The sequence below is a fragment of the Onychostoma macrolepis genome, chromosome 19, assembly GCF_012432095.1.
Source record: "Onychostoma macrolepis isolate SWU-2019 chromosome 19, ASM1243209v1, whole genome shotgun sequence".
NCBI classification, from domain to species: Eukaryota; Metazoa; Chordata; class Actinopteri; order Cypriniformes; family Cyprinidae; genus Onychostoma; species Onychostoma macrolepis.
This window is the reverse complement of record NC_081173.1, coordinates 920556-930655: the sequence shown is the minus strand read 5'-3', so window position 1 is coordinate 930655 and position 10100 is coordinate 920556. Positions and strand designations below refer to the sequence as shown.

At 37.2% G+C, this 10100-nt stretch overlaps 1 protein-coding gene across 1 annotated transcript; it reads left to right on the top strand.

The window, feature by feature from the left end:
• Positions 1 to 215: 215 nt before the first annotated feature.
• On the top strand, positions 216 to 9562 carry LOC131526039 (CMP-N-acetylneuraminate-beta-galactosamide-alpha-2,3-sialyltransferase 1-like). The gene is made up of 7 exons (XM_058754105.1): positions 216 to 331; positions 1298 to 1561; positions 1822 to 2012; positions 2776 to 2955; positions 3225 to 3270; positions 3411 to 3530; positions 9278 to 9562. Exons 2-7 carry the CDS (start codon positions 1319 to 1321, stop codon positions 9440 to 9442), a joined length of 945 nt encoding a protein of 314 aa, XP_058610088.1. The 5' UTR covers positions 216 to 331; positions 1298 to 1318; the 3' UTR covers positions 9443 to 9562.
• Positions 9563 to 10100: the final 538 nt, after the last annotated feature.

Below are 10100 nucleotides of genomic sequence, written 5' to 3'. Positions count from 1 at the left end.
ACCTTTATGTAGTAGTTAAGCTCTGTTTGAGCGTTTTAAACTTTACATTGAAATCCAAAGTCAGTGTTTAACTTTAAAGGTCAAAGACTGGATGTCCTGTTGAAAAGAGAGAAACATGCAGGAATTCGGCCAGGCTTATTTGTAGTTATTCAAATATTTCCATTGCTATGTAAAGGCAGACACACACTCCCACACTCACACACATGTTCAACCATTAACTACCTGAACGTCAGGACTCACTGATGAGCTATAATCTATGCTATTGAAAGTAAGATTAATGATGAAACACTTGAGATGCGCATCTGTCCTTCTGCTCTGCACATCTGCACAGGTGGGTTGAAATGTCAAGCAAACCAAAGGATGATGATACACAGGACAACTTTTTGAGCAATTTTGCTTGGGTAGTTTCCCATTGAGAATGGGTAACACATTTCTATCTGGATATTTTAGATCGGTCGTGGGACCTGTGTCTCACCTGGTTGAACGTTGATGGCAACATTGCTCAAAAAGTTGCTCAGTGTATCATCAGCCAAAGAGTTGGGATTCTGATAAAAGCGGTTCAACCTCTTTAAAAGATGGTTACTATTGGTAAAAGTTATTTTGAATGACTACAGTTTTTAGTTGCTGGAATACTTAACATTTGGTTTGTTTTTAATGTGGCTGTTGTTATTTATTACTATATGTGACCCTAGACCACAAAACCAGTCATAAGTGTAAATTTTTCAAAATTGAGATTTATACATAATCTGAAAGCTGAATACATAATCTTTCCATTGATGTATACAACTATTTGAAAATCTGGAATCTGAGGGTGCAAAAAAATCTAAATATTGATAAAATCGTTTTTAAAGTTGTCCAAATTAAGTTCTTAGCAATGCATATTACTAATCAAAAATGAAGTTTTGATACATTTACGGTAAGAAATTTACAAAATATCTTCATGAAACATGATCTTTCCTTAATATCCTAATGATTTTTGGCATAAAAGAAAAATCAATAATTTGACCCATACAATGTATTGTTGGCTATTGCTACAAATATACCCCAGTGACTTATGACTGGTTTTGTGCTGCAGGGTCACATAGTTTGATCAGCTCAGGTGAAGTGCAATTCTGGGGGGAAAATTTACAAATGTAACCTGAACTGATAACTTTCAAAGTTCAAACTATATAGCTTACTATTTTAGCATGCCTGAGGCAGGGCTATTCGTGTAATTGAAGTACTGTGATAAACATAAAGAATATTATACAGTATATACATACTTATAGTAATTACTAAAATATTTCTCTTGTTGAAGGGCTCAAGAGATGAGTAAAAGATGCCGTGCTCTGGGGCCAAAAGAACCCGATACATCATCTTAAGTGTGAGTGTGGTCATCTGTGTATTTATATTCTCTCGACCTTCTGTACAAAGACTTCTCTTTGGAGCATGTGCATGTGGTCAGTGCGTGTCAGACATCGCTCATGACACCTGGTTCCAAAAGTGCTACGACCCCTATGCCCAACCCTTACTGACTAAGAAAAACTGCATACTCAGCAACGCCCTCTATTGGTGGTGGCAAGTAAGTGCCTCGGCCGATATAGCCACAATGTTCAAGGTTCTTTATTATTGTCACATACACAATCATGCAGGGTATAATCAGTAGTGAAATGTAGGTAATGTTAGGATTATTTTATCATTACTGACATCAGTTATTACTGCCAAATTCAGTGTGTGATAACCTATTTGCTTGTACCACTGGAAACCATTAGTTTAAACTTGTAATTTAGCAGAGAAGACAGTTCTGTTACTCATGATTGTTCTTCCGTAATATTTGAACAGAAGCTACAATATAAGAGTAGAGTGAACTACAAAGCAGTAGCGGAGATGTTATTTGGCATCTTCCCGAATGAAGAAGATTACTCAGATGCTGGCCCAGGTCGCTGCAGAACCTGTGCTGTAGTGGGGAATTCTGGGAACCTCAAAGGCTCCCACTACGGTGCGCTCATTGATGCCCATGATCTTGTCATCAGGTGAGTGAGAGAGCTGTTAACTGCATGTGGTCTATAACTAGAATAACCTTTCCATACATTTTCTTACCTGTCTTCTCTCTACATAGTGATTGTCCTATAATATTAAATCCATCTAAGGTTTGTTTTGTATATTATGTGTTATTAGCATTGCAAGAGGTGATGCATTGTAAGTCACATACTAAAATAAAAGCTAAATCAACCACAATATAATTGTAATGATAACTTGGTCTTGGTGTAGTATGCACAATGTAGCAAGTGTTTATGTTTTACTGGCAGTTCTAACTTTGCATAGAGATATTTGCATTAAAAAGAAAATTTAAATAGGAGCCATGGGGTGTATGCTTCTAACATACAACGTGTTTTCACAACACCTGAAATATCTCACAGGAATGCCTCAGGAAACAGAAACAGGGCACGGTTTGGTTTTGTTAACACAGAGAAATCGCTGCTGATATCTGAGAGAGGAATCTAGCCACTGGAAGATGCTGCCTGTATAGACAGAGCGTGTCAGAGCCTGCACTAAGACTGTGAAGTGGTCAGAAGAACTGGACTTATTAACCAAATCAGATACAGGAAATGAATTTGTTAGTGTGAAGACAGTCAGGATTAAATTCTAGGACTATAAAAGTCCTGACAAATCGTATGTTCTCACCAAATGTAGACGTGTGGCATACACACACAAATTGCCAGAATGAATTAGACAGTGTTACAGGTGTACTGCATCAAAGGGCACATAAAACATCTGCCTAAATCATTTTGTCAGGATAAATAAGGGCCCAACCGAAGGCTTTGAGCGGGACGTGGGGTCTAAGACCACTCACCGTTTAATCTACCCCGAGAGTGCCGTGGACATGGACAACTCCACTCACCTGGTGCTGATCCCTTTCAAGACCGTGGATCTGCAGTGGCTCATCAGCATCTTTACGACCAAACACATCGATCGGTGAGGCCGCTTTAACAAATGAGCACACATGACGAATTCAGCTGTGTAAAATTTGTCATTGCTTTTACTTTAAAACATGCTTCAACTCTTACCATAAAGACATCACTTTATTTCATCAGTGCCTACTCTCCTGCTTCAGCCTGTAGGTTTATTCTTATTTTTTATGTTGACCACCTTTTTATATTTACATACAGTAAAATAAAGTTTGCCCTAGAAGCACTGCAGTTGTTCAAAATATGTCATAATAGCATCATTTCTTTTCTCTTTAGAACTTATGTTCCAGTAAAACCCAGTATAAAAGCAAACAGGGACAAGGTGAGTAGCCATCAGTCAGTCAGTGCTTCAATAATAACCAACCAATGAAACAGCCTATCAGGCATTCACTCAGTTTGAGTATTTTATGTGAATAATACTTATAAATGTGATTTTGGTGTAATTTCTTTTTGTGGCATCAGGTGATGATCCTCCATCCTGGTTTTTTGAAATATATTCAAGAGCGCTGGCTGCAGAAACATGGCAGATACCCATCCACTGGTTTTATTACACTCATATTTGCCTTGCACATCTGTGACCAGGTAAAACTGATAGAATATTAACTCATAGATTATTAAAAGAATACAATACAGCACTCATACACTGAAGAGTCTGTAAAAGCAGGGCCCAATATACAGTTATTATATGCATTATGGGATTGAATGATAATGTGCACTATGGTTTCGAACACCACAAATAGTGTACTATACAAGGGTTTAGGGTGTAATTTCGGACACACCTAAGAAGTCAGGGCAGGATATATTGAAGAGTTCATCCTTTAAAAAAATGCCAAAATAGCATTTTGCTTGTCATAGGCCTGCAAAGCCGTATTTGAGAGCTTGGTTGATAGTGCTTGCAATTTAGGTTTTGCATGATTATTATGCATGATCACTTTTACATGTCAGAGCTATAATCATTTTGCAATATTTGATCTCCTCCATATTGAAATACAACATTCTGTGTAGAAATAAAATGGGTCAGATGCACGTTGTGGTCTACACAGCATCACACATATGAATCGTGCCAACTCAAATAGTAAATATGTAAACATTACTGGCACAGCATTATCATTTATTTATTTATTTTTTGTGGGGGTGCTTCATATTCTAAAAGATATTATTAGTACCTTTTGAAAGGATACTGCCCCAGTGACAGCTTTTGTACCTTTTTTTGGAGAGTGTAAATAACTAAGGCTAACATATTCATACTAATAGCGACAAATTTGATTCAGTTTCATGGAGACTGTATTTAACACTTTAATATTGGCTGTCAAAATTGTAAAAATATTAGCTGTTTAAAATTCTACCATACTAAATATTTTTTAATCTAATCTGGATTTCTCAAGTTATCTCAAGCTACTGTATATGGCAATACGTGTATAAGGTATGGTAATGGTATAACATACCAACAACATACTAATATCCTTTATCAATATCCTAACAAAAAAAAAAAGTTTTAAATAATATATCTTATCAGCGCCCAGAATATGTTATGTTATGCAAACAGGTCAAGTCAAGTCAAGTCACCTTTATTTATATAGCGCTTTTAACGATACAGATTGTGTCAAAGCACTTAACAGTATCAAATTAGAGGATAGAGTGTCAGTAATGTATAATGATAAGATTAAACACTCAATTTTCAATTTTCAGTTAAAGGCATTTCATTATTGAATTCAGAGATGTCATTGTCTAGCTCAGTTTAGTTTAAATAGTATCTGTGCAATCAAATCGGCGATAATCGCTAGAAATTAAGTGTCCCCAACTGAGCAAGCCAGAGGCGACAGCGGCAAGGAACCAAAACTCCCTCTGAGACAGAATAGAGAAAAAAAAACCTTGGGAGAAACCAGACTCAGTCGGGGGTCAGTTCTCCTCTGACCAGACGAAACCCGCAGTTCAAAAGTTTATATTTCTATTCTTTATTTTGTTGCAATTTCTAACAATAATAGTATTATGTAGTTAGGTATTTTATAATATTTTTAGTTTTTTTGTTATATTTTTAGTTTCATTGTATTTAATCGAGGTCTTCGCTGGGGAGATGTCTCTGGGGATCATCTGGGTGTCCTGGTCTCCGCTGACGATCAGGGCTGTAGACATCATCTCTTGGTGCTGATCCACCATCTGACCGGATACGGACTGAGAAACAGAATAGGAAAGAAACAGACAAATATTAGCGTAAATGCCATTCTACTTACGATGTAACGAGCACATCGTGTGTTATGGGAAGTGTTCCCGGTTCTGGTTGATCTAATTAATGCAGCCTAACAACCCTTTAACGGATTTGAATAATAGAAGCGTATTAATGTGTTATGTGTAAGCCAGGCTAAAGAGATGGGTCTTTAATCTAGATTTAAACTGACAGAGTGTGTCTGTCTCCCGAACAGTGTTAGGTAGATTGTTCCACAGTTTGGGTGCTAAATAGGAAAAGGATCTGCCGCCCGCAGTCGATTTTGATATTCTAGGTATTATCAAACGGCCAGAGTTTTGAGAACGCAATGGACGTGGAGGACTATAATGTGATAAGAGCTCGCTCAAGTACTGAGGAGCTAAACCATTCAGGGCTTTATAAGGTCCATCTAGTGCACATCCATCTTGCGATTCCATTGGCTGAAATGCCTTTTAACGTGAAAAAAATAAATAAATCGACTTTGCCCTATAAAGTCATGAATGGCTTTGCATTATGTTAATAATAATGGTAAATAACCTGCAGTATAGGGGGGTTGATTCCCAGGGAATACATTAAAATCAAAAAAATGAATAAATTGAAATAAAAATGTCTACGTAAATGCATAAAGGTATACTGAAAATAAAATGAGGGAAATCAGCAAGAGCTTGTATTATATTTTTCTATGTAATGTTTTAATTATGCATAGCCTACTGGTTTCTCTGAAAGACCCATGTACAGTTCCTCGATCTTTTCACACAGGTGCTCTACTCTGACGCCCCACTGCACACATGTCCTTCATTCTTGGTTGAACTAATCCTTTAAGTTTGTAAATGAATAATTTATTTTCCATTAAATCAAATACAAATGCAACTGAAGGTTTAGAACTGCTTTGTGTTGCTGTCTAGGCAACTGCACAGAAAACATTACTCCAAAGCACCACCTAGCGTCCAATCAGTGCTAATACTGGTAGAATCGATTTGCATACCCTGTAAAAATTATGATAGGCAAGGCAAGGCAAGGCAAGGCAAGTTTATTTATATAGCACATTTCATACACCGTGGTAATTCAAAGTGCTTTACATAAAAGGAAGTGAAATAGTCATTAAAAATAATCATAATAACAAGAAATTAAAAATAATAATAATCACAACAATAAAAACAAAGTGATTTAAAAATTGATTTAAAAAGAATTTAAAACATTTAAGAATAGAAAGTGATTATATATAGTGTAATCAGTTCGGACGTAGCACAGTGCTCATTCAACAAATGCACAGCTAAACAGATTTTTTGAGTTTGGATTTAAATGTGGCTAATGTTTTAGCACATCTGATCTCTTCTGGAAGCTGGTTCCAACTGCGGGCGGCATAATAGCTAAAAGCGGACTCCCCTTGTTTTGTGTAAACCCTTGGTATTTCTAACCGACTAATGATCTGAGTGGTATGTTAGGTTTATGTTCAGTGAGCATGTCTCCAATGTATTTAGGTCCTTGGCCATTGAGAGATTTATAAACAAGTAAAAGTACTTTAAAATCAATCCTAAATGTAACTGGAAGCCAAGTGTAAGGACCTGAGGACTGGTGTGATATGCTCAGATGTTCTGGTTCTGGTCAGAATCCTGGCAGCAGCGTTCTGGATGAGCTGCAGCTGTCTAATGGTCTTCTTTGGAAGGAGACCATTACAATAATCCACCCTGCTGGTGATAAAGGCATGAACAAGATTCTCCAAGTCTTGACTGGAAACAAAATATCTAATTCTTGCAATGTTTTTGAGATGATAGTATGCTGATTTAGTTACTGCTTTGACATGACTACTAAAACTAAGGTCTGTCTCCAGAATCACCCCAAGATTTTTGACTTGGTTTTTAGTTGATTGACCCCTAGAGTCAAGGTATGCATTCACCTTGAGAACTTCATCTTTGTTTCCAAATGCAATGACTTCAGTTTTCTCCTTGTTTAACTGAAGAAAGTTCTGGCACATCCAACAGTTTATTTCATCAATGCATTGGCAGAGGAGTCAATGGGGCTGTAGTCATTTGGAGATAAGGCTAGGTAAATCTGCGTATCATCAGCATAGCTGTGATAGGCAATTTGGTTCTTTCTCATTATTTGACTTAGTGGGAGCATATACAGGCTAAACAAGACCAGTGAAAAAATTGAGCCCTGTGGGACTCCGCATGTCATGGACGTCCACTTAGACCTATGCTCTCCTATACTCACATAATAACCTCTCCCTTCTAAGTATGACCTGAACCATTTGAGTTCCATCCCAGAAAGCCCGACCCAGTTTTCCAGTCTCTCTAGAAGTATGTTTTGATCAACAGTGTCAAACGCGGCACTAAGATCCAGCACTGATATTTTGCCTGAATCAGAATTGAAGCGAATATCATTTATTATCTTAATAAGCGCGGTCTCTGTGCTATGATGTGCTCGGAAACCAGATTGAAAATTTTCCAGGTATCCATTTGAGTTTAAGTAGTTGTTCTGCTGATTAAAAACTACCTTTTCAATAATCTTACCTATGAAAGGAAGATTTGATATTGGTCTATAGTTGTTCAACATGGTGTTATCAAGATTAACAGCTGCAGTTTTCAGGGAGTTTGGAAAAGTCCCAGAAAGAAGTGAAGCGTTCACCACTTCTAAGAGATCTGCTTCTAAACAGTTAAGCACACTTTTGAAAAAAGATGTGGGAAGAATGTCAAGATAGCATGTTGACGATGTAAGGTGCTGTATTATTTCTTTCAAAATTTTGCTATGAATTGCTTCAAAAACAGACATAGTCACTTCTTTTTGAAATTGCGGTCGAATCTGTGTGACCTCTGCATAACTTGAGGATGTGCCAATCTCCTTTCTGATATTATTGATCTTCTCAGAAAAGAAGGAAGCAAACTCATTGCATTTGCTGTCGGAGAGCATTTCACTGGGAATCTGACTTGGGGGGTTTGTTAGTCTCTCAACAGTAGCAAAAAGAGTGCGAGAGTTGTTTAAGTTACTGTTTATAAGGTTTGAGAAGAAGGTCTGTCTAGCTGTGGCTAGTTCCACATTGAAAGCATGAAGGCTGTCTTTATAGATGCTATAGTGAATTTCACGTTTTGTCTTCCGCCACATCCGCTCAGCTTTTCTGCATTGTCTTTTCATACTCTGAACTGCTGTTGATTTTCTCCATGGTGATTTTTGTCTGCCATTCTTCTTGCAGACCCTTGCTGGAGCAATATCATCAATAACATTCTTAACTTTTGAGTTAAAAGAATCCAGGAGAAGATCAACAGAGTCTGCAGAAATGCTTGGTGTTAAAGATATAGCCTTCATAAATAGCGTACTAGCTTCATAAATAGCGTACATAAATAGCGTTCTTATTAATGCATCTCTTTCTGACAGAGACAGATCTAGATTCAGTGGTAACAGAGATCAATATATCAAAGAAAATACAGAAGTGATCAGATAGTGCTACATCCTTAATAACAATGGATGAAATGTTTAGACCTCTACTGATTAGTAAATCTAGAGTGTGTCCACGATTGTGTGTGGGTCCATGCACATGCTGGGTCAGATCAAAAGTGTTTAAAACAGTTATAATTTCTTTTGCAGTTTTGATTTCTGCATTATCTATGTGAATATTAAAATCCCCTGCAATAGTAAAACAGTTAAACTCTGAGGAAATCATTGATAACAGTTCTGTGAACTCTTCAACAAAGGCTGGAGAGTATTTTGGAGGCCTGTAAATAATGATAAACAGAATGCGTGGAGCACCTTTCAGCACAATACCTAGATATTCAAAGGACAAATACTGACCAAATGACACTTGCTTGTATTGATAAACATCTTTAAATAGAACAGCTACACCTCCACCTCTCCTAACAGTCCTGCAGACACTTGTAAAATTAAAGTTAGGAGGGGCTGTTTCATTTAGGACTGTTGCACTGTAGCTGTCTTCAAGCCATGTTTCATTTCATTCACTGATATTGTGGCAAGTAAAGATGAGCCTCTAGCACTTTCACAAAGGTTCCATGACCAATTTACAGACAAATGTCTATGAAGACTAACCAGTTCACGCTGATATTTAAGACACAAGTTATTTGGTTGTTATTTATTTGTTTGTTTGTTTGTTTTTCTTTCTTTCTTTCTTTTCCAGGTGAGTGTATTTGGGTTTGGAGCAGATGAAAATGGAAACTGGCATCATTACTTTGAACAAAATAAGCATAACCATAATGCTGGCAATCATGGAGGAAGCTATGAATATAGAATTGCACTTAAGCTTCATGAGAAAAAAATCATTCATTTGTATAAAGGATGGTGACCATTGCAGTGAATTTCTCATTTATTAAGTATTTATAACATTATGTATGTCCCATTATGTCATGAACAAAACAATGGCTGTGTACATTACGCTCAGTACCTCCTAAAAACAATAAATTTTTCTCAAATGCATTTACAGACACACTGATCCAAAGTCATGTTCTTGCGTGAAACTGCTGTCATTAACAGATTCTGAAAATGCATCTACAAGGAGCAGATATGCACTTTTAATATACAATTTAGCTGTTATCGGTTTCTTTCAATTTCCTTTGGGATTAATTAAACTACCGAAGTGTTTCATAAGAAGGAGCAGCAGTTGTTTGAAGGAACTGATGGAGTCGAAACATATGAGGATTTCGGAGTGTCCCCTGCACAACTGCTGATGGAAGGGTGAGAACAAGGTTACCAACCTCAGCTGAACTTTTAAAACCTCAGATCGTTACCAGCTCAGTGAAGCAGTTATTGGAATCATGTCAAAGGAAACAGAAAGAAAAGTTTGGCCACGGAACCAAACTGCATCAGAAACTAAAGGTTGGGGATAGTGTCAGATTTCGGAAGGATGGGACTTGGGACCCTACTTGAGTTATTACTGTAGCTGAGCAACCAAGGTCTTATATTGTGGAAACATATGAGTGGACAGTTGTACAAAAGGAACCGTA

Coding starts and splice junctions, on each gene's coding strand:
- LOC131526039 (XM_058754105.1), top strand. CDS start 1,319: ATGCCGTGCTCTGGGGCCAAAAGAACCCGATACATCATCTTAAGTGTG. Junction 2,013..2,775: donor GCCCATGATCTTGTCATCAG/GTGAGTGAGAGA, acceptor TCATTTTGTCAG/GATAAATAAGGGCCCAACCG. Junction 3,531..9,277: donor CCTTGCACATCTGTGACCAG/GTAAAACTGATA, acceptor TTTCTTTTCCAG/GTGAGTGTATTTGGGTTTGG.